Here is a 23,546-nt window from a genome sequence, read left to right as displayed (position 1 = left end):
GGGTGTCCTTAATGTGTCTGGAAGCTGTTTTCTAGTGAGCTACGCTAAAGCAAACAGTGTCCTAGTAGTAGCACAGGAAATGTATATTTAAACCAAAACAATATGTTTAATTAAATTAATGATTCTCATAATCTCATAGTACTGTTAGTTGAAGCATGTAAAAAGCTTCTGGGTTTCTACATTTTACATGCTTTTTTCATTTCATTTCAAAGCCGCTCTCCATAATTAGCCTACACTTGAGAGGGGTGTTTTTGTTTATTTAATGGTAGTCAGTCTTTTATTTTTTAGAAATCTAGATTTGATGATTTTATTTTATTCTTGAGCTCTTAATTATTTATTATTCTGATCTAAGAGAAATAAATTTGTTTTTATATGATATAAATATTTACGTAAAAAAATATATTGTTATTGATATAATTTATTTATTTTTACTTCTAGAAATACATATATTTAACCTAAAATATTACACATTCGCACTGTTGGTTGAGAATTTTATGTTAAGTTTTGTAGCCTAGTGTGGAAGAGAGTCTAATTTTACTCTCTCTGCTTGTAAACATTTGTTTGTTTGGTGGCGCGCTCTCACCGCCAAACACCCGTTGTCCCACTCTATGCTCTCCGCCTCGTATTCCCCCAATCACCCACACTGCTCCTGCTCGCTCTCAAAGCAGTGGGGATTTAACGCTTTAAATTTGGCGCTCCATCGCGTCTTGTCTCAGTCGACGGAAAAAATTGAACGGAAGCGGACGTGCGTCCCCTGGTGTCTCCATTTTCACCGCCATATCGCTCCGGTCGTTGGTCTGTGTGTGAGTGTCTGATCTGACGGCAGTATTGGTATCAACTCTGCACGTGCTGAGTACCGCCATTTATGCGAGCAATACCCGATCACAGGCTAGATAGTGTTTAGTGACTTATTAATGATTAGGTAGTGCCAGTAAGTGCCAAAATCCTTAAATCCGGACAAATATCCGATTTCATTCGCGTAACAATTACCCCAAAATCGTATATGTGTCTGTTTCTATTGTGTGTGCGAGTGGGCTCTTGGCCTTTTTGTTTTTGGCCGGCGAGAGCTCAATATATGTACAAATATCTGCTGCATTTCTCCCTTTCTTGCTTTACGTCATTAACCGTTATTAAATTTTGTGCCTGCCTCCGCCATTGTATGCAAGTGAGGTACTATTTTTTCTTGGAATATTTTTGCATACAAGGGGGAGCTTTCGATTTCGATGTCGGTATGCCGGTTATTCCAGAAATAAGGCACACTTTTCTGCACTCTTACGAGGAATTTCTAGCAACCTACCAACCACTTGTTTGACCGTTGGGGGTCACTAGGTGCTAATGCTCACCGGTTTACTCCGTGTCTGTGTCTAAACAGTGGAGACTCTTTGGATTTCATTCTTCATTTTAAGAAAGAAATTATTGTCTTTAAACTTAAGAAGAAAAAATTCAATAAAAAATGGAAATATTTGCAACTTAATCAGTTTCATTAGAATAAAAAGTTCATGAGAACGAAGCTGCACTGTACATACCTTGCCGGTAAAAAATTAATCACTGATTTACAATCTGTTGCCACACTTGTTGAACAAAAAACTAATTAAGTGTGCGTGTGTCTGTGTTTATTTAGCAAATTTATTATAAAATAGATTTCTGTGGAAAGTTTATGAAACATGAAACGGCTATTGGTTGACACAAGTGCCCGCCGCTCAAAAACCAGTCTAAACAATTGGAAATAACCTTAAAAATGCTCCCCCTAGCTGATATAATTACAATTAATTATAGTTTTTTTCTGATAAAAGATAAAAAAGTAAGATAACTACCCTACACTATATGTAGGGTGCTTGATAAGAGAATAAAAATCAAACGGGTTAGTTATAATAATTTTCTTTATCGAAAGACAGTATGTTTTATGGTTTAGTTTTGTAGAAAACCCACCCTTTTCTTCTATTTGCGTCACATTTAATAAATTGTTTGCGCCCCAAAACAATTAAGATCTATTAATTGTAATAGAGATAGACAGTTAATGAACTCTATTGATGCTCTTACTTCATTTCTTTTTGTAATAAAAAAAAAAGAATATGAACCTTTCATGGGCAGAAACTTCACTTGCACTTGTAAAGTTTGAAAACTGGCAGCGAAAACTTTTAATTTGAAAAGTGAAATTTCCGCTGTAAGTGGGTCAGACACAGTTTTTTTTTTAGGCCTGGCCGGAGAGAGACCTCCGCGAAAATAATTGCTATAATAAAAGGAAAATACGTGTTATTGTTATCTGAAAAGGCCTCTGGACTTGTGCTTGCTAATTAATAAACATTATGATTATTGTCATCTGAGAGAATCTACGACCAAAATGCGTTATGATTTACGCTTCTCGTGTCGCCTGCTATCTGTTTCAGACAATTTAAATAAAAAACGTTGAGCTAATGACCGATATCGAGACTATGTGATTGACCGACATGCTATATTTTATGCAAAGCGATGAGATGGCAGATCACAAAATCCTGTTTATCTCCAAAGATGTTCTAAAAATAAATATAAATATTTTTGCTAAATTAGCAAAATTTTGTTTAAATGGCTTTAGGGTATTGGGTTTTCATTATTATATAAACTATAGATCTTAGAGCCTTTTATAGGCCTTCTATTTTTCCAAAAGTCTATCTTATCAAGCAAAATAAAGAGTTATTTATGAAAGAAAAATCAGCACGTAGTGATATTAAAGTAGTAATAGAATAAGAACACGTTTTTTTTTTCAGTAAGTTTTTAATTGCAGAAAAAAAATTAGCTTTTTCCATTCATATTTATGTATAAACTCCTGCCTATAAGCTCTCTTATTTTATGAGAAAATGATTAAAACTTAAAGATTAAATAAGAAAATTTCTGCAAGTTGTCCATTACTCGTTAAAAGATTAAAACTCATAACAAAAGTGCGCTGCATTTGCTCCAAGTTTGGACCTTATAAGAGAGTAGATATTGGGTTTACTGTAGTTATAACTTAAAACTTGGTTACGTACTCTTATCTTTAATCCAATCGGAATGAATCCCTAGCGGAATTAACATGAGTTCCGTCTATTTGTAGGCAATTAGACACTTAGATCTCAGCGAGACATACCCACCCATTGGAGCCACATGAGCCAGGATGGATAGTAGTTCCAAGCCACAGCGGAAAAATCCGCGACAGCGTGCAAATATTATATCACAATTGATATTTGCTTGGGCGGTGCCACTACTTTATCGCGGATCCCGGCGAGGCCTGAACACAGATGATCTAACGGAGTGCCTTAAGGAGGATCGCTCCGAGCAGCTAGGCGATCGCCTAGAGAAGTAAGTAAAGAGATTAGTTACTTATTGACAGAAAACTCCTCTGTATGTGATGTGATGTGAGCTTAAATGCTTATTCCTTGTATATTTATTTTATTTAAGGGAATGGTTTAATGAACTGGAACGATCCCATCGAAAGAAACAGAAGCCGCACCTCAGAAACGCTCTATTCCGCTGCTTCCTAGGACCAACGATCGTTAATGGCCTCATTTGTTTAATCTACATTGTGATCAAGTGAGTGGGCTATACTACTTTTACACTACAATGAAGCTGCCTCTATCAGTGAATAAAACTTATTCCGTTTCCAGAACCTTGATTCCAGCTGTACTGGCCCAGTTGTTGATTCAGTTCCAAAAGAACCCAGCTCCCGTCAAGTCGGCTAGTCCCACCAATGAGCTGTCACTGGCGGACTCGCTCAATCGAACTGCCCGCTCCGTTGGAAGGTATCTGGTGGATCACGCTGTTTCCGATGCCAACGGAGCGCCAAACGATGGTAGGTAGTGTCTGAGATGGGTGTCTCAGTCCATCACTCTTATCTCATTTCTGGAATAGAGTACTAGAATTAATTAATTCCCTATTTCACACTTCGATTCCCACAAGATTTTCATAATATTGTGAAATAAGGAACCCTCTGGTTAGTTTCAATTGATAAAACAAACAGTGAATCAGCGTTTTTAAACTATTCTTTTAAGATTACTAATAGGGGTTTTATGAAAATGAAGGTCTAGAATCAGGCTAGACACTCTGATTCAGATTCGTATTTTGTATTTATAACAGCTTCCAACAAGAATTATCATAATACAAACATATATGTATATATGAATAGTAATATATATTATCTTTTAAGCTTTCTCCCCCAATTCCCTGGACAAGGGGAATCCCCTGAAGGAGCCATTTCAACCCTCACCCTTGGAGGCGAATTACAACTCTACCATAGAGCGCGGTCTCATTTCGCAGGCCTCTGAGTTCGTTTGGAACGATGCCTATAGCCTGGCCAGTGTCCTGGTTGCCTCCACTCTCTTCTGCTGCTTCCTGCTGCACCATGTGGATCTCCGGCAGAGACTGATGGGCGCCAAGATGCGAATCGCCTGCTGCTCCCTGATCTACCGCAAGACACTGCAGCTATCGATGAAAACGGCCGGACAGACGCCGGCTGGATACTTGATTAACTTGCTTTCAAATGACGTGAACCGGCTGGATTACGGCTTCATCTTCATGCACTGGATCTGGATCATGCCGCTGCAGGCGGTGCTCACCTGTTACCTGATTTGGCAGAACATTGGCATTCCGGCGGTAGTGGGAGTTGTGGGATTGCTGCTGAAAACGGTGCCCGTGCAGACGGCATTGAGCAAGGTGACCTCTGTCCTGAGGATGAGGATTGCCGAGCGCACGGACGCCCGGGTGGGCATCATGAACGAGCTGGTGCAGGGCATCCAGGTGATCAAGATGTACGCCTGGGAGCGTCCCTTCCAGGCGGTGGTGGCTGAGGCTCGCCGGCGCGAAATCCAGCAGATCCGCTACGCATCCTACCTGCGAGGCTTCTACCTCAGCACCATGGTGTTCACGGAGCGATCCACTCTCTACATCACCCTAGCCGCCGCCGCTCTCATGGGCCAGAACATCACAGCCGACTTTGTGTTCTCCTCGGCCAGTTACTACAACATCCTGCAACTGGTGGCCGCCATTTGGTATCCCTTGGCTGTCAGTTTCGGGGCAGAAGCCTTGGTCTCATTGCGTCGCATCCAGGACTTCCTCATGCTCGAGGGCAGGGAAGAACGGGCTCATGGTCTCACCCAAAAGAAGGATCAGGAGAATGGGGATACTCGGGCCGTGACTATCAAGGACATTAATGCCAACTGGGACAACGAGAAGCCCCAAAGGACGCTGCAAAGCATCAACCTCCAGATCGAAAAGGGACAACTGTGTGCGGTGATTGGACCCGTGGGTGCTGGCAAGAGTTCGTTGCTTCAGTTGCTCCTGGGAGAGTTGCCAGTCATCGACGGTGGCGTTGTCATCCAGGGAGATATGTCGTATGCCGCCCAGGAGCCTTGGCTTTTCACTGGCTCGGTGAGAAACAACATACTATTCGGCGAGGAGTATGAGAAGAAGCGCTACCAGGAAGTGACCCGTTGCTGTGCTCTCGCTACGGACTTTCAGCAGTTGCCCAATGGCGATAAGACCGTTGTGGGTGAGCGAGGAGCGTCTCTGTCCGGAGGACAACGTGCCCGGATTAGCTTGGCTCGAGCGGTGTACAAGCCGGCTACGATCTACTTACTGGATGATCCGCTGAGTGCAGTGGACGCCCATGTGGGAAGGCATTTGTTCGATGAGGTGATCGGTCCCAAGGGCAGACTGGCTCAGCAGAAGGCCACTCGCATCCTGGTGACCCATCAGGTGCACTTCCTGTCCGAGGCCGATCTCATTGTGATTGTGGATCAGGGAAGGATTTTGAGACAGGGAACCTACGAGGAGCTGGTCAACAGCGATCTGGACTTTGCCAAGCTGCTGGAGCGACCCAAGGATGAGGCGGAGAGCACAGCGGAGAACAGCCGTCTTCAAGCATCGCCGCTGACGATCGGGAGTCTGGAGAGTGACGAGGAGGACATACCCTATATCGACGGGGAGAAGGACGGATACCAACAGCTGAGGAAGCAGAGCACCTCCGTTCACGGCAGTAAGTCGGTAAGTCAATAGCTAACCATTATCTGAGGTTTAAAAAAATACCTCTCATATCTTATATCCAGTTGGACAGCGCCCAGTTAGAGGACGATGTGGACGAGGATGCTCTGGCTGAGGCCCAAGCTTCGGGAGGAGTGTCGCCGCGAGTGTGGTACGAGTACTTCCACGCCGGCAGCACCCTCGTCAGCTTCAGCTTCATGGTGTTCGTGATGCTAATGTCGCAGGTGGTGTGCAGCAGCTCGGACTACTTCTCGAATATATGGACGCAGCAGGAGTACCAGCGATCGCAGGGAGGACCCACCAGCTTCACCACCTTCGAGTGCATGTACATCTACGGAGCACTGATCATCGCCGTGGTGATCATGACCACTTTCCGGGGCTTTCTGTTCTTCAAGATCTGCATGCACGCCTCGAAAGTGCTGCACGACCGGATGTTTGCCTGCATCCTGCATGCCACAATGCGGTTCTTCGACACCACTCCCTCGGGAAGGATTCTGAATCGTTTCTCCAAGGATATGGGTGCTGTTGATGAACTACTTCCCAGAGCCATGATGGACTTCATACAGATCGCGCTCGTCATGTTCGGTATTCTGATTGTGATCAGCATCGTGAATCCCGTTTTGATAGCCGCCATGGTTGTGGTGGCTCTGGTGGATGTGCTCATCCTGAAGCTGTACCTGCGTCCCTCCCAGGACCTCAAGCGCCTCGAAGGCATCTGCCGGAGTCCCGTGTTCTCGCATCTCAGTGCCTCACTGTCCGGTTTGGCCATCATCCGGTCCCGCCAGCTGCAGGATGTGGTGGCCAAGGAGTTTGACCTGCTGCAGGATGTGCACAGCAGCGTGTGGCAGCTCACCATGGCTGCCAATACGGCGCTCGGTCTGTGGCTGGACTGTGTTAGTTGTGTCTTCCTCGCCGCAGTCACCTTCAGCTTCATCATCACCAACGAATGTGAGTTAAGTTTTTTTAACAATGGAACTGTTATTTATTTTATTATCCTTCCAGCCACCTACAGCGGTAATGTGGGTCTGGCCATCTCCCAGGCCATGATCCTAACCGGTATGGTGCAGTACGGCGTGCGTCAGGTGGCCGAGTCCTTGCAACAGATGACCAGCGTGGAACGGGTGCTGCAGTACACGGAACTGGACCAGGAGGCGGCCTTAAAGGAGAAGACCCCTCCGGCACAATGGCCCACCAGCGGACAGGTGGAGTTCCGCAACATGAACTGTCGCTACGATCCGAATGGAAGCCCAGTGCTGAAGAACCTCAACTTGACCATCGAGGCGGGATGGAAGGTGGGCATTGTCGGACGCACAGGAGCTGGAAAGTCGTCTCTTATTGGAGCACTTTTCCGTTTGGCTCACATTGAGGGCGAAATCCTCATCGATGGCATCGAAACGGGCACCATTTCGCTGGAGACCCTTCGCACCCGTATTTCGATTATCCCGCAAGATCCGGTTTTGTTTTCGGCCACCATCCGCTACAATCTGGATCCCTTTGAGAGGTATACAGACGCCGAGCTATGGAGTGCTCTGGAAGACGTGGAGCTCCGAGGTGCCATTCCCGGTCTGGACTATATGGTCACGGAACGTGGCAGTAACTTCAGCGTCGGCCAAAGGCAGTTACTGTGCCTGGCCAGAGCTATTCTCCGGAACAACAAGGTCCTGGTGCTGGACGAAGCCACTGCCAATGTGGATCCACAGTGAGTAGAAGACTAAGATGGGTAGAATTATGTTGTTACCCCATTTATCCTTTTCCAGAACGGATGCCCTGATCCAGCGCACCATCCGCGTCAAGTTCCAGCAGTGCACAGTCCTCACAGTTGCCCACCGACTGCACACTGTCATGGATTCGGACCGCATCATTGTGATGGACGCCGGAGTGGCCGTGGAGTTCGATGTACCGCACTTGCTGCTCAAAAAGTCGCGGGGTCACCTCCGTCAGATGGTCAAGGCGACGGGTGGCGAGGCTGATGCCCTCAAGAAGGTGGCCAGTGATAGTCACAAGCGGATGCAACGGCAGCGGGACGAGCGGGATAGCGGGAATAACGAGGAAAGCGAGGAATAGGCCCTTGAGTCCTAACCGAAGGAAAGGCATTTACCCAAAACGCTGGTGCTCGCATGGCTCAAAAGTGACAATGCGTCAGAAAGCCGTACCAACTACTCCCACACCCATCATCACATGTTATTCATGTTTCATATAGTTAGCCTTTATGTTAATTTTGTAAACGAAACGTCTAGATATGCTGCCTTATACGTATTGTACTTAGACCTAATCTCCAACAGGGACTGCATCAAGCCACATGTATACAAATCTTAATTGTAGAATGCCGGTGAAAAGTTAGCCAACTTTCAACATGACAACCGAACCGACTTAAGTTCCGATTTATGGATCAAAACCGCAGAAAACAGGAGAATACTCCACTGCCCTCTCCACTCGTTAGTTAGTCCTTACCATGTATAGTAATATATACTATATGCGGATATATATTTTGTACTTCTTTGGAATCGTGCAACACCAAAGCACACTCTGTGAACCATTGTACTTGAAACTTAGCTAAGAGTTAAAATAAATAAAGACAGGGTTTATTAATATTAAAAATAAATGTCACACACGTAAATAAAATATACAATTTAAACTTTAAAGATACAAATAATTGCCGAAATTTATTACAAAACGAATGGAAAGTTCAATTAAAGTCTACAGAAACGTTCTAAAAATATATTTTTTGGATACATAATTGCAGGATTTAATTATTAAATTATAAAATGATAATACAAATCGATAAACAACGGATTAAAAATATGTATTGTGTACAATTTTGTCTTTTTTTTTTTAAACAAAAACTTAAAAAAATACATGCATTGGATAAATATTTTGCGATACATAATTCCCGAGTTTATTAAAATATAAATGCTATAGAGGCATAGTAGAGTTTATATTCATAAATTGAGCAAAATTTAATCACTAGCGATCACTTGCGTGGCGACCTTCGATGTGGACCTGATACTTTTTGGCCCGACGTTTGACGAGATTCGTTTGTACTTTGCTGCTGCTCGTAAGGAACCGGCGGCGTTCCGTCCGGATAGTGAACCAGGGAGATACGGCTTTCCCCAGAGAACAGCTGAGTTCCGGCGCTCTGCATCGATCTGGACTTATCGGCCATGGAAAAGGATCCCACGGGTGTTGAGGTCTTCTGGCGGTCATTGGTAATTCCGGTGGCACAGCTAACTCCGATGCCCGGAGTGTAGGGCGAGCTTGTCGGGGAAAGTGAGTTAAGGACCGATTTCAGAAAGTGTCCTTTTAGAGAGTCATCCGAACTCTCCAGTGAAGTCTCCCCGGTATACGCACGATGTTTGAGGAGCTCCCGGGTAAGAAACTCGCGCAGATTAAGAGATCTCCCGAGCTGGCTGGCGTCCTGAACCCTGGAGTCATTGTGGGATCTAGCGCCGCCACCCATGCGGGATTTTCGTTGCGGCCTCTCCAAGGAAACATCCGTGCTGCTCCCAATCTGCTCTGCCTCCGGTCTTTTGTGCCGATCCGTTGTTTTGGGGTGTCTGAGTTGCTCACAATATTCCGCGTCACTGGATCCAGTGCTGCCGGAAAGCGGATCTATTCCGCTCTCATTCGGAAGATCATTGGTGTTCGGAGCGACGCTTTCCCGGCGCGTGCTACTGGCCATATCGTGGGCCATGTTCGAATAGCTAGCCCGGCGAAAGGAGGTCTTCAGGATGTTCCGTTGTCGCAGCTCCTCTTCAACGTTGAGCGAATCTGAAGATTCCAGACTAGCACTGTCTATCAACTGCCTCTGATCGGGAGGCTCATTGGCTAACAGTTTCTGTAGGTATTCCCTGCGATTTGGGAACGCCTTCAGATGAACATCCAGCAATCGCAACTGCCTCACAAGGACATCCGGTGCCAAAGTGGTCTGATCGTGGTGCGGATGCTCATTAAACTCCCTGTGATCATGTGTATCTGTCACGTTATGCAAGTAGGCATTTATGCTGGGAAACTCCCGGTAATCTGTTCCGCCGGTGCGCTCATTGATCGCTCTTACCAAATCGTTGAACTCCAGCTCCATCTTCCGGCTCTGATTCGCATCGAACTGTGTCAGGTCGAGGTTCATTTCCTGGGCGTATTGCTCGAAGGTGGGGAATGGCAGCGGCACCGGTGTAGCCGGCACAATGTGCGATTGTCCAGGGGTTTCTACTTCGGCGATTGTGGAAAGTTCGTGGGCTAGATCTTCGGCATCCAGTTGGGGACTGTATCGCCGGATGGTAGCTGGTGGAGCTTTCGTTCGCTGTCGCTGGGCGTTACTGGTCGACGAGGTGGGCAGAGAGATTGGTTCCAAGTCCACTCCAGTCACCTGACCCATGGCCGTCAAGGGCCGCGAATCTGCGATGCCGCTGTCCCTGCTGGCCGCTGTAGGTTTATTTTTCTGTAGAGGAAGTGCCTCCGAGGTAGACGGTGTCTGTGTATCGCTCCGATCGGACACTGTTCGTGATCGAGATTGCGTTGATTGAGCCGTCTGACGTTGCATCTGACCGTTGGGCAGATCATAGTACTCCGTGGACTGCCGCTCCCCATCGCTATTAGAAGTGAGAGTAACCTCGACCAGGCGCTGCTTCTCCTCACGCACTTTTGTTATCAGATCCGTCAGTTCGGCTATCCTCTGGGTGCAGTTCTCGGCCAATCTTTCATAACGTTCCACTTGTTTAGATGATTCCTCCTTGCCCTGGGATTTAGTCTTCTCGCGAACGACTCCCTGAGCACTTTTAGTTGACAATTTTCCGATGGATTTGGTGGATACAGATTGAAGTTTCTTGGATTTTTCCGATTCGCTCATATTAACTACCGGGTCCTTTGTTGGTTGCTTTTGTTTTTGTATCCTTTTTTCTTGTTCTTCCTGAAATTGTATACTTGGATGAGGTAGATTTCCTCCCTGCAGATGTCGAGCTTTCTTGGATGATGTCGACCGAGGTAGGCTTGATCCTTTAGCTTCTTTTTCCTTTTGAGGTACTTTGTCCGTTGATTCCGTTTCTTTACTTCTCGTCTGCGAATCGTCCTGGGTGTGGGCCAGTCTTTCATTCCATATCTGATCGAAGGCTTTCGAACTCGTTTCCTTGTCACACACCCTCTGATTTTTCTCAGCCTGCTGCCGCATACGCAATGAATCCTCTAGATCGTTAATGAAACTACGATTCTCGCTAATGAATGTCTGAACCTGCTCCAAGCGCTGCTCATCTATGAGGGTCTCTCCATGAGATTCGACAGCTTGTGACTTATTTCGCGATGAGTCGATAATCGATGCGGGAGGAGTGGGCACTTCCGACGAGCTGACACACAGATTGTCAATCGACTGCCGAGACATTCCCAGCAACCGTTGAATGTAGTGAACGATCGTGGGATGAAGTGGTTGGGAATCAGCACCGGAACGAGACGATGCCGCAGAATTTGCACCTGGATTGAAGCTCTTGTAGCTTACAGGCGGCAGGCTGCGGTATGCCGTCGAGTTGGAGTCAATAGAGACTTGCCGCTGGTCCAGCGCCGGTGGGCGTTTTTCAGTTTCCTCATCTGTCTGCTTTGATTCCTCCCTGGGTGTGTCCAAAGGAATGTCCTTTTCGGAACTTTTTACATTTGATTTGAATTTCGATTTGCCCTTTGGAAGATATTGCTTCACTGTACCATCGCTTCTAACTTTGATGATTATCTCTACCGGCTTATCCTCCTTGGATGTTGTCTCCTCCTCTCCGGTGGTTTTCCTTCCTTTCGTCTCCTTGTAGAACTTTCGTAAACGCTTCTCCAGAAGTTCCTCCTTCTTATGCAAGTCCGATTCCCGTTCGTTTAGAGTTCTTGTTCTCTCGGACAGGATATCCGCACGCTCCTGGCGTATAGAGTTGATCATATCCTGGGCTTGGTCACTCTTTGATCCCTTGGCCTCGCCCGCTTTTAGCTCTTCCAGCAACTGGATCCGTATCTGTTCGATTCTATCCAATAAATTCCGTAATTTCATGCACTTTAGAGTGTTGGAACCTTCGGATTTAAGGTCCGATCTTAGCTGGTTGCTTTGATCATCGACGTAGTCCAGGAGGATCTCGGTACAGCTTTCGCTACTGCCCAGCTCTAGCCGATCCTTTTGAGTCGGACGCGCTCCCAAGTTTATGGCTCCTAGTTCTCTACTTGATTTGGTTTTCGACGAGGCTGGTGGACTGAAATCCTTAACTTCCGGACAAGTTATAATAGTTGGTCGCAGTAGCATCTCCTCCATTGCTTCGTTCATCTTCTGTTCCCTTCTGACAGCTGCGTCTGCGTAACGATGACTGGCTATAAAGTTGGCCTGCTGAAAATATTAGTTTTTATTTAAATATTTATTATTTGATTTACTTACATCGCTGGGTAGGAGCTGTGGTTGCTGTTGGATGAGGGAATCCAACTTTTCTGTCAATTCTGCACAATCCCTACGTACTTGCTCACGTTCCAAGGCTTTTTGACCTCGGGTTTCGCTAATTTTTCTATAAAATATAAATTACATTTTAAAAAGAATAATATTTTAAACAAATTATATTTTTTTACCTCAGATTATCCAGCTCCTGCTCCCTGAGCTCCCGCAGTTGGTTTTCGACCCGCGCATTCTCCATGGCATTTGGCTGGCAGGAATCCTTGTCAGTGGAATGTACTGATTGGGTTGGGGCATCATATGTTCGATGGTATTTGTTCCCATGGTCATAGAATTGAACTCGCCCCGACTGAGACTGAGTTGTTCTTGGTTCCTGGCTCGTAGTAAATGTGGTGGTGGAACCACAGGATGCGGTGGCTAAACTTGGTGGCGCTGTTACGGCGGGAACAGCTATCGGTGCCAATGGTGGTTGGGCGTACATTGGAGGGAGTGGCGGTGGAGGAGGAGGCGGCGGTGGCAGAAATTGAGGATGTGGAATCATGGGGAACGGCATCGTATAGGCCATTGAATACGGTTGCGGATAATGATTGATGCACGGCCCAGTGGGGGGAGGATACGGAAATGGTTGCGTTGGAAATTTCTGAGGACAAATCTGTGGATTGGGAGGAATCCGTTGCTGGGATTCTTGCTGTCGTGGCTCCTCAGAAATAGTAGATTTTGAAGGAACAGTCTTGCATTTCGGATTCTTTTGAATACCCGCATCTATAACTTTGGCCGGACGCGGATTTGTCTTTACTCCAGTTCGCTTCTGCAACTGTTGCGGCTGCCGTGCTGCGGAAACTGATTTCTTGGGGGACCCAAGTGCCGATTTAACCATACATGGAGCAGCAGGTGGAGGAGCCAACTCCGCCCTTACCGTAACTCTTCTTGGCGACGATGGCACTGACTTTGTAGGGCTTGGAGGAATAGATCGTCTTGGTGCATCCTCTGTAATGCCTTCTGATCTTACGGTCCCCTCTGTTCTTTTTACCAGGTCTGTTATCTGCGTAAATCTTCGCCTTCGCGGGCTTTCTGGAGTCCTCTCTGGGCTGCTGCTCGGACTGGTTCGCACAATATGGCTAAATTTGCGGTTCGTTTGCATGAAACGATCGCCAATCTCCATGCCGCCTTTTTCGTGCAGCTCCCTGGCTTCCGTTTCATCAATATCTACATCCAGTATCACAGGCGATGACTTCCGGAGATCTACACACTCGGTGGGTAAGATCGAGGCGTCATCTTCGCTTGGAGAATCTTCTTCGGGTCGAGGGCAACCGCAGTTTGGCTTCTTATTCGTCGTAGATTTTCCCATATTTGTGCAGTCCTTGAAGCACCTTTTTTCAAAGCCACCGCAGATGCGGTTTTCCTTATCCTCGAGTGGGAGCGAAGGCGTTTGTGTACCGGCCGTGACGCGACCTTCAACATTTAGATTCATCCCCGTTGTGGCTCGCAGCTCCACAACTGCTTTGCCAGATCTTTTCATGGCCTGCTTGCGGGCATTCTTGATTTTATCGATCTTCTGCTGCCTCATAGCCTCATTCCTTTCGTTTTCCTCCTTAGCGGCTCGATGGGCGGCGCCCACCTGAAAAATGGCTGTCCGGTAGTCTTGGTGTTTTTTGACCAAAACATGCTCGCGCCAAGCATTCAATTCCTTTTGCTTGAGCTGCTCCAAATTTTTGATTTGTCGCTTCTTTTCGGCCGCTACATCTTCCCGAATTTTTTTGGCCAGGTGGTTGGACTTCTCACGCACCTAGAGGAGGGGAAGCCAAACCTTAATGTGGGTCATGAAAGTGCGCAATTAAAAGTTGCCCCTACCTGCTGTAAACGAGTTATGCGACGCTGGCTCTCGAGATCTTTTCGGACCCTCTCCGGATCATCTAGCCTGGTGATGACTTTTCCGAACTTTCCGTTCACAGGTACGTGCAGAGCCATGTGCTCTATTTGTTTAGTTAGTTAAGGAAACATTTACGACACAATTCACTGACACACAATCGAATATAATTTGAGTACAAACTCAAACACCAACGTCTTTAAAAATTCCTCCATAGCCCAAGCGGGCGAAGCGCAGGCGCAGGGAAGTCTTGTAATTGCTATCGATATTGAGACGCGCCTATCGATGTATCGCGTGCACAGTGGACTCCTTAAGAAGGTTTTATATGTATTTTGTCCAAAACAATTTTAAGTTTGTATTTGAAAATATCATATTAAAAAGTATTTTGTAAACAATTTTTTTATAATCTTTATCTTAATAATTTATTGAAATTTGTATGCTTTCTCTATCAGGGCATCGATATTTCCAGAACTATGTTCTTATTAGAACAATCGAAATATAGGGAAAATCGCCGGAACAGCTGACATTGTTTGGATTACGAGATTGTAAATAAGAATATTGAAATTATTTTCCACACTTAAAACCATTTGAAATGGCGTATTTATTAAGACAAGTTGTTAGGACGTCTGTTCAGAGGTAATTGGACGAAAAATTAAACCATTTGATTGCATAATAACAATGATTTTCAACAGAAATTTGTTACAAATGCGGCACGCAACATCCTCATCAACTGAGGCCGCTAATTCTGAACTGAACATCCAGGTGAGCGAGAGTTGCCTCAAACGACTCCGCGAGATCTGCACTGATGGATCCTTTTTGCGGGTGACTGTTGAGGGAGGTGGTTGTTCCGGATTCCAGTACAAATTTGATTTGGACACCAAATTGAACGAGGACGACCGCCAGTTTGGTGAGGATAAGGCCAAAGTTGTGATAGACACGATTTCCCTGGAATACTGTAGCGGTGCCACCGTTGACTACCACAGCGAACTAATCCGTGCAGGATTCCGCATGGTGGCCAATCCGCTAGCCGAGCAGGGATGCTCCTGCGGCTCCTCTTTCTCAATTAAATTGTAAATGTATCTTGTTAAACGGTTTAAATTTTAGCGAATTATTTAATACACATAGAATGTTCAGTTATATACACGTCAACAAAACATGATTTGTTAGTTATTGTACATTAATATACAGCAAAGCAGCAGGGCGGCAATCGCTCCATACTTTCACACAGTCCGAATCATTTGCAGGCGGCCAGTTGGTCACTGAGGCTGATCACTTGCTCCGTAAGCACGCTGATTTGCTCTTCGTAATTGATGCGAGTTGTGGTCTATGGAATAAGAATTATTATTTTATCATTAAAGCAAGAAAATAGGTATATGACTGTTTAATTTTTACTAAACAGGGTAAACCTACCAACTCCTCTTCGAGCATTTGTAGGGCTCCGCCCAAGCTAGCCAGTTGATCATCTTTAGCCTTCAGTTCATGGGTAGCGTTTTCCAAGCAATTTTGTAAGTGCTGCACCTCCAGCTCGTAGGATCGTAGCTTCGATTCCGCTTGAGCTTTAAGTCGCAGCAAATCCTCGAACTTTTTGCTAAACATACTGTAGATAAGCTGCTCTTTGGAGGGGGGCTCCGGTGGCTCCTGCAACGAGTCCCTCGCCCGCTGACTTCCCTTGGACTCTGGTTCCGCTGGCCGCACTGTCACGCCCGCTGCTGCCGTGCTGCAGCTGCACGTGATGAGATCCTTGGGGTTCGAGACGAATGCCTGGTACGTCTTGGCCATTTCAAGCTGAGCTCTCCAGTGTACCACCTCCTTTTCAAGCTGTGCAATCCGATCCTCCGAATTGTGCTGAGTGCTATTCGATGATTGTTGAAGATTGTGGAAGGGAGTATTGTCGCTGCCTGTGGCACTCAAGGTGTCCTCGCTGCCAAGCTAAAAATAAAAATGTACTTTAACAATGCAAAAAAAAAAAAAAATGAATAATGTTTTGAAATAAATTTCTTACGATGCTAGCTGCATCTACGAGTTTAGTTTCCAGTTCGCCATTGCGCTGCTGAAGTGTCTCCATCTCCTTCCGCAGTCGTTTCTCCATCTCACTTTGGTCGCTGATGCGTTTTTCCAGCTTTTGTTCGAGTGACGCAATGCGCTCGGTATGCAACAGGAGATCCCGTTCCTTATCGTCAACCTGTGGGTGGTGTTTGCATAAAAATTACTAGTCTCCATCCTACTCCTTCTTGTCACTCTAAACCCCCCTGGCTTACCAATGAGGTCAGCTGCGCATTCTCCATAATTTTCTTCTGAAGCTCCTCAAAGATGAGCGCTTCCTGAGCGGCGTTTGCCTCAGCATGTAAGTTTGCGGAGGCATCTCCTAGTGCATCGGGCCGGGAATGGGAGCCACCCATTAGTAAACCACGACGGTTACCCGTATCCTTTTCCTTCTTTTTGCGCTGCTCGTGCGCTGAGATTTCTTGTTGTAATTGAAAGACCCGCGATTCCAACTGCTTGTTGCGGAATCCCAGAGAGTCCACTTCCTGCTCCGAGCGGCGCAGGGCAGTGTTGCATTGCTGCAGTTGCTCTTTCAGTCCAATATCCTTCTCCTGATCCTCCTGAGCCTTTTTCACCGCCTTTCGCAACACCGTCGCATGGGCCCGCAACTAAGATAATCCATATTAATTTGATTAATGGGCGTTAACTGTTGCTCTTGGAAAAGTGATAACCAAAACTTACCTTTGAGTATTCACTGGCCAGTAGCTGGTACTTGGACTCCGGTACGGTGCCCTCCATGGCCACAGGTTTTTCTGCCATTCAGCAGTCAGCGGTCCTCTGGGATGCAGTTCTTACGCCGCTAATACTTAATACTTCTTAATTTAGATGTTCCAACCACGGATTTTGTCCATACCCACGTACCACGACAGTGCTGCCATATCGGGCACATTTTAAGGGGGAATAAGGTTAGTTCTTGTGATAAAAAGGCAAATCAGGTGAATTAAAAAGATTAAAAATCGAAAATGTTCAAGAATTTATAACAGACTTTGCTGTAGTTTTGAAGCTGATATGGGAAAAGTACTATTTGTGTAAAAAACACTTCATGGTTTTGAAAACATACACAAATATCCATAAAAAGTATATAAAACAGTCATAATTGTTAATTTAATCGTTAGTTTTTCTTTTATCAACAGTTATTAAAAGATATTCACAACATTCTTGAGATATTCAACAATCATTTAAATATTAAATAATTTTCAAAATACTGTGATGGCACAGCGCCATCTATAGGACGATATAGGAAGGTGAAGTTGGCCGTTAATAAAAATAAGTTGGCAGTTCTATGCTGTTTGAAAATGAAAATATGGGTTTTAGCTTTATGTTTGATTAAAACGTTAATACAAATTAAATATTAGTTTTTTACTTATTATTTTATTCTAAAATGCCGCTTCAATGGGTCCTTGGGTCTCTAAACAAAATGAATAACATTTTGTGACGTTGTGTACTGTTTTAATCTGTCAAATAAAAAATAGTTTTGTTAAATAGTATTAAAAGGTAGCTCATTGTTGATTATTTACAGTTTTAAAATATTAAACTGTGAAATTGAAAGCTGATCTGTGAAAAATGAGGCTAAAAGGTGAACAAAATAAAGATTTAAAACCGAGACGACTGTAAACAACTCTATAATATTTGTTTACTTTTGCATGGGCTGTGAGGGCAAAGGTATTTTTCCCTTAATGTAATTAGTATAAAGACTTTCTTAATATTTTAGGTCATTTATTAACTAATTAGTGACATAAATTAGGCTTTCCCTAACAGGTACAAATAAACAATTTTTGTTACCTTAAGAATATATTATCAAAAGGCACTTTTTCGAATAGTTTGTTTGAAAGTTCTCGGAATATAACTCCGAAACTTTTGGCGTATCCAACCTTTAGTTCATTGAAGACTGTTTCCCAGTTCTCGTTAAGGAATCGATTCATGCCGTCCGAGAGGGTCTTGTCATTGAAAAGGTTCTCAAAGTTCATGTATACTCGCTTTGGATCGAAGGCTACTCGGTACTCTTTGAGGCGCATGTACTTGACACCATCCTTTTCGAAGGGTTCTCCAATCAGACGGTGCTCGATCTTCGTGTTTATAAGAGTCACATTTGCTTTTCCATGTCCTGTGATTGGTAGAAGAAGGATACGGCCGGACATCTCGTAGTCGCCGATCATTTCAATTCTGTCAGTCCGGCTATCACAGATAATAAGGTGCTTATCCAGGTCGGTTCTGCAAGGTTTCATTTGTATTATAATAAAGAAGAGGCTTGAAGAAGCATAGGAAAATTACCTGTATCGCTGGATCTTGCTGGTGGAAATCATGTCGTGCACCTTCACATTCTTCAATGCCTGTCGCAGGTTTATTGGCGCAGTGCCGGCATCTATAACTAGTTTCTTCACGGACAACGGCTCCAGTGGCGGAATTCCAAATTCTTTGTTGCCTGCGGATTTTGATTGATTAAAAAAGATGTTCTTCTAATTATAAGACACAGTACTTACCACTTTTGAGAAGCTGAATGGCGTGGTTAACAGCATCTACCAGGCACTTGTCAAAATTCGCATCTCGTTTGCACTTTGGAAAGCCTTCGGCTGGAAAAGACAGAAGACTCTTGGTCATGACATTGAAAGTGAGATCTCGTGGTTTTTGTGGATTGCGGAAGTTTCCGGGGCCCGGGCCAGCCTGCAATTGGGCCAGCATCCATCCACTTGGCCAGAGTTCGTTGGCCACAAAACTTGTTTGTAAACAAAACAAAAGTATCCACGACAAAAACAAAACGGCTTAAGAAAAAAGAAGTGAACTAGCATATTTTAGTGGCTCAATGTCAAGTTGAAGCTCACGCTGCGAGGGGCCATTTATCATTAATATATTGAACAGACGACGGCATTCATGACCTATGCCAACGGTTTCATTAATCAGATACACTCGGCAAAATCTTCACTCTGATGGAATGCGTTGGAATCAATTAACACACATCAGACGTTTCGGTTACATATGTCCTTCTCCGGCGGCGGCGGCGTCAGCGGGTGATATTTTTGTGTCACAAGCGGAAGTGTAACTGTGGATGTGGATCAGTGGACTGTCTGCAAAACTGGCTGGCCAAGAGCAACCTGTTTGCAGTCGATGGTTACAATTGCATAACATGTGTGTACGGTGTACGGTAGAGGAAAACTACAACAAATGCAGTCCAAAAATGATCTTGATCGAATTTTGCCATTTAGCAACACGCGAATTAGTAACATAAGGCGTATGTTTTATATCTTTTTTTAATTAACTAATTTAACTCATTTATAATTGCCAAAGTATAAACAAAAAAGGGTAATTACTTTGTGCGGTTTAGATTAGAGTTTTCTTGGAATTTATGGAGGTTTAAATTATAATTGCTATAATATTACTAGGCTAGTTCTGACTCTAATTTGTATTCTAATGTCTGAAGCATTCCTTTTCAGGATTTTTAGTTTTATTCTATTATTTCAAATAACAAAAACAAACATTTGAAACAAATACCATTTTGTAACTTTAAGAAAAATAAATATCTCGATTAAGTTTAATATTTAGAGGTAGCTTTTATATAAAACCTAGATTAGATTAGTATTTCTCGTAACCTATTTTACAAATTTGCATTCCTCCCAAATACTTGGGAGATTTTTACAGGGATCAACCTTGAGGTGTTTAGGCCAAGACCCCAGTTCCAAAACAATATTAACTAGCCATCAGCAATATCGATCACGTTTTAACCATAAACGTGTGGACTCACCAAATAAATAGATATAGCCAAAGCATAAGGCAAAAACAAATATAATGATTATTTTTTGCACATTTAACACGCGGCAATAGTTAACGTAGTTTTAGCCGATTTTTTTGAGTTTTGTATTTATTTTTTTTTGGTAGTATACTTACGCAAATCTTGCGCTGTTGTTACAGTTAATTCCTGCGCAATCGCAGCGATTAGCAGCAGCAGTAGCAGCGAATATTTTGACATATCTGGTCCGGTGGAAGTACGAAATCGGATGTCCAAGAAAACCAAGCTGGCCAAGTTAAAATTTTGATTGAGCCAAGAGTCTGAGAAAGACGCACGCGAGATCCGACAGGTGACAGGTGGTTCTGGCCGGCGACTTATCACTGTGTACGCGGGATGCGTCGAGCGCTCGTCTTTTTATACCGAGCTTGAGCAGTCAAAATCGGAAAGCAGTCAGAAAGCTCCCAGCAGCGAATCGATGGATTTTCAATTGGCCAAGCTTTGGCCCATAAAGCGAGTGACTGACTGAGCCAGCGAGCGAGCCACTCTTGCTTTCCGGCTCGCCGCTTTCGGCCATGCAACCACCGCGGCGGGGCGCATCCAATGGCCAAGTCACCCGGCAACCCTGCACTGCCCTTTCAATTTCATTTTCGCTCTGGTTCATTGAACTTTACATTCATTCCATGTTTACGGCCAGTTTGTAAGTGTAATTGAGGGTCTTTGTTTTTATATTTTCCCATGCTGCATTTTGCCGGTAGTAATGCCGGTCATCAATTTTTACGCACACACGGCATTTGTTGTCTTATTCAATAAATTAATAACATTCCATACTTCTCCTTATTCGAGGAAGTCAAAACCCATCGACTTGCTTTAGACACTTGAATAGGCTTTAGAGTATATTCTACAACTGCACAGGAACTAGTTTTAATTGGGCCAACATTTGGCAACATTTTTATGCTGAAACCAAAGCTGGAATTCTTTTAAAATTGGTAATTGATTGGGGGTTCAGGAAAATATAGTAGAAGGTGAGATTTCGAAATAATGGCTTAGATAAGAAAATAAAACAGAGAAATAAAGAATATATTTTTTAAAAAACATTTTCTAATACGTATAGTTTATTATATATTATATATAAAATAGATCTATGATATTGTTTGAAATTGTTAGAAATAAATGATTCTAAAAGTAACATTAATGAGTTTAAAGATTTTACAACACTGCTGCTTGATTTGAATTCAAGTTTGTTGCCTAAGTCTTTCGTTCGGACAGCACATTCTTTTTTCTAACTGGCCGATTACTGCCAGTTGTGTGTAAGTGTGAGTGTAAATCCGTCTTTTATGTGTCTAAGAGTGCTTAGCCAAAAAAATGCAGCCCAAGGACCTCGGCAGGTGTCTATGGAAACTGTTGCAATTGTTGTTCAAATATAAACAAACGATATGTGAGTGCTTAACAGCCATAGTGTGTGTGTTTGTGTGCTAAGCTAGCCGGCTAACGGTATATATGGACTGATGATTGGTGATAAAGTACCAGGCCTGGCCATAAGAGCTGGAACCGGTTGTCGTCAGTCGGTTCATAACATTCTTCGGGCACGCAATCCAATAGTTGGGCAGTAATTCCCAAAAAAGCACAGAAGTCAGTACAGAAACAAAGATTTTGGATTCATTAGAATGCAGCGATGCTATTGTGGCTCGATGAGCTCGGCGGCGGTGCAGCATCAACAAAATTGCTTGCCCTTGCAACAGCAGCAGCATCTCCGCCAGACGCATCCACGTGGCGATCTTATGTCTGTCACATCGTCGTCGCGACAAAGTCTTCGGCCCACCCAGTTTGTGAAGCGACCAAGCCTCAAAAGTGCACCCACATATGGTTTAGGGCACTCCAATACTGGACTGGGCAATGACTTTAGTCGACGGAATTCGGCGGCGACAACGGTGAGTCACTGTTCCAGCTGCAGTTGCAGCTCCGCCCAGCAACGCCAACAGAGTCGGGCCAAAGTGCTGAGATGGGGCTGGGAAAAAACAGGAGGTGTTGACACCAGCAACAAAGGCTTCATCACCGGCAGCACCAGAAACAACAACAACTACGATAAGTACACGGAGAATCGACGTATCTACGAACAGAGCGCATGCGTTGCCAGTCGTCAGATGAGCCAAGGTCAGGGTCAGGTTCATAGTTCCAGCTCAGCGTCATCACCACGCCCAGGGCCCAGCCCAATAAATAAACATTCTACAGACGAGCTGCAACAGCTTCGAGCCCTGCAGCAGTTCCGGCTCTCGAACGTAAGCGATTGCTTCAGCGATGGCCGCCAGGATGAATTGCGTCTGCAGCAGGCCTATGATAAGTTGAGTGGCCACAAAATGGACAAGTGGAACAAGAACCGGGCGAACGAGAGCCGACAACAGGAAATGAACGATACAACCACGCCCTACGCCTTACGTCAGAAGTTGCTGCAACTGAGATTGCAGGAGGAGCAGAAAAGTGGCAGAGGGACGGGTGCTGTTTGTGCCCCTCTGGAGAAAAGTTGCGCCTTGAGATACAATTGACGAAGGGATAATTGAAAAATAAATATTTAGTAATATGAGTAAAGATACATTTTAAGAGCTATAGTAAAAACTAAGAATTATCAGGGAACAATGTATTAAATAAAAAAATTACTGTTAAAGATCGAGACTAAATAAACCAATAAAAAATAATTGTTTTTTCTCAATCATAAATTATATTTTTAAAATAAAACTCCATGTATTTTTTTATTGCTAGTATTTATTTCATTTTCCTTTTAATAAAACAGTGCTATTTTGTTACAAGTGCTTCATCATTGTGTTCTCTTTGTTTAATGTTTACTTTTTGCTTAATTTTTTTTTATTCCGTTTTTTTTTATTTGTTTAATTTTTTTTTGTTGGGCTTTCACATTCTTGCAATTTTAGTTTTATGTTTTTGCTGCTGAATGAATTAACGTGTTATTCCCCTTTGTCTTTTTAAATTTATCCTTCAAAATTAATTACATTCTGACTTTCTTCGTTTTTTTTTTGTTTTTTGCATTATGCGATATTATGTTTTAAATTTCTTAAATGTCTTGTGTGGGGTTTGCAAACAGCCGATCTCGTACTGAATCGCGATATTTCAATTACATATATAGTCGTAAATATACGTTGAATTCATTACAACATTTAACAGAGTACTAGAGTGTGAATTAGACGAGGACTCGCTTTGGGTTTCGTATTTCATATTCGTTTCAGCATTTTGCTTTTGTTTTTGTTTTGGTTTTGGTTTTTCCATAGGTTACGCGATTGTTTTTTTAGTAAGGTTTGGTTTGGTTGGCTGAGGGGCGGGCGAGGGATTATAAAAACGAAACCATTTTCGGGTAAGTTGCGTCAGGTTGCATCGCATCGGATCGCTCACTGTCTGCCTGGGCATAATACTTGTAATTGTAAATATAATTGAATGTGGCGGCCTTTAGCACTAGAATGTACCGACTGTAGTCGTAGAATGCAAATACATACATAAAGTATACAAGTACGTGTACAATAATTGTGTCT

At 44.0% G+C, this 23,546-nt stretch overlaps 6 protein-coding genes across 10 annotated transcripts; 3 read left to right on the top strand and 3 right to left on the bottom strand.

Moving 5' to 3' along the window:
- The first annotated feature begins 689 nt into the window (after positions 1 to 689).
- LOC6503400 (ATP-binding cassette sub-family C member 4) lies at positions 690 to 8,630 on the top strand. 4 transcript variants are annotated; one of them, XM_014903654.3, is made up of 8 exons: positions 690 to 931; positions 3,068 to 3,312; positions 3,412 to 3,543; positions 3,618 to 3,802; positions 4,157 to 5,991; positions 6,054 to 6,936; positions 6,991 to 7,687; positions 7,746 to 8,630. In XM_014903654.3, the coding sequence occupies exons 2-8, from the start codon at positions 3,128 to 3,130 to the stop codon at positions 8,050 to 8,052; spliced, it is 4,224 nt and encodes a 1,407-aa protein (XP_014759140.1). In that variant the 5' UTR covers positions 690 to 931; positions 3,068 to 3,127; the 3' UTR covers positions 8,053 to 8,630. The 4 variants fall into 4 exon arrangements, with proteins under 4 accessions (XP_014759140.1, XP_044574237.1, XP_014759139.1 ...); XM_044718302.1 differs by having other exon boundaries at positions 696 to 803; positions 3,072 to 3,312; XM_014903653.3 differs by having other exon boundaries at positions 696 to 803.
- A 228-nt stretch (positions 8,631 to 8,858) lies between these two features.
- LOC6503450 lies at positions 8,859 to 14,514 on the bottom strand. 2 transcript variants are annotated; one of them, XM_014903669.3, is made up of 4 exons: positions 14,234 to 14,514; positions 12,559 to 14,168; positions 12,374 to 12,497; positions 8,859 to 12,325 (listed from the first exon to the last, which is right to left on the bottom strand). In XM_014903669.3, the coding sequence occupies exons 1-4, from the start codon at positions 14,348 to 14,350 to the stop codon at positions 8,960 to 8,962; spliced, it is 5,217 nt and encodes a 1,738-aa protein (XP_014759155.1). In that variant the 5' UTR covers positions 14,351 to 14,514; the 3' UTR covers positions 8,859 to 8,959. The 2 variants fall into 2 exon arrangements, with proteins under 2 accessions (XP_014759155.1, XP_001967503.2); XM_001967467.4 differs by having other exon boundaries at positions 8,859 to 12,322; positions 14,234 to 14,513.
- A 218-nt stretch (positions 14,515 to 14,732) lies between these two features.
- On the top strand, positions 14,733 to 15,403 carry LOC6503401 (iron-sulfur cluster assembly 2 homolog, mitochondrial). Its single transcript, XM_001967466.4, has 2 exons — positions 14,733 to 14,885; positions 14,942 to 15,403. The coding sequence occupies exons 1-2, from the start codon at positions 14,842 to 14,844 to the stop codon at positions 15,321 to 15,323; spliced, it is 426 nt and encodes a 141-aa protein (XP_001967502.1). The 5' UTR covers positions 14,733 to 14,841; the 3' UTR covers positions 15,324 to 15,403.
- On the bottom strand, positions 15,342 to 17,203 carry LOC6503449 (protein phosphatase 1 regulatory subunit 21). Its single transcript, XM_001967465.4, has 5 exons — positions 16,974 to 17,203; positions 16,508 to 16,900; positions 16,252 to 16,431; positions 15,660 to 16,178; positions 15,342 to 15,573 (listed from the first exon to the last, which is right to left on the bottom strand). The coding sequence occupies exons 1-5, from the start codon at positions 17,049 to 17,051 to the stop codon at positions 15,484 to 15,486; spliced, it is 1,260 nt and encodes a 419-aa protein (XP_001967501.1). The 5' UTR covers positions 17,052 to 17,203; the 3' UTR covers positions 15,342 to 15,483.
- A 788-nt stretch (positions 17,204 to 17,991) lies between these two features.
- Positions 17,992 to 20,436, bottom strand: LOC6503448 (protein takeout). The gene is made up of 4 exons (XM_001967464.4): positions 20,172 to 20,436; positions 18,773 to 18,862; positions 18,564 to 18,714; positions 17,992 to 18,503 (listed from the first exon to the last, which is right to left on the bottom strand). Exons 1-4 carry the CDS (start codon positions 20,251 to 20,253, stop codon positions 18,071 to 18,073), a joined length of 756 nt encoding a protein of 251 aa, XP_001967500.1. The 5' UTR covers positions 20,254 to 20,436; the 3' UTR covers positions 17,992 to 18,070.
- An 823-nt stretch (positions 20,437 to 21,259) lies between these two features.
- On the top strand, positions 21,260 to 23,345 carry LOC6503402. Its single transcript, XM_001967463.4, has one exon. It carries the CDS (start codon positions 21,678 to 21,680, stop codon positions 22,551 to 22,553), a length of 876 nt encoding a protein of 291 aa, XP_001967499.1. The 5' UTR covers positions 21,260 to 21,677; the 3' UTR covers positions 22,554 to 23,345.
- The last annotated feature ends 201 nt before the right edge of the window (positions 23,346 to 23,546 follow it).

Source organism: Drosophila ananassae, chromosome 2L (assembly GCF_017639315.1).
Source record: "Drosophila ananassae strain 14024-0371.13 chromosome 2L, ASM1763931v2, whole genome shotgun sequence".
NCBI lineage: Eukaryota > Metazoa > Arthropoda > Insecta > Diptera > Drosophilidae > Drosophila > Drosophila ananassae.
The sequence above is the reverse complement of the archived record's forward strand: the minus strand, read 5'-3'. Positions and strand labels throughout refer to the sequence as shown.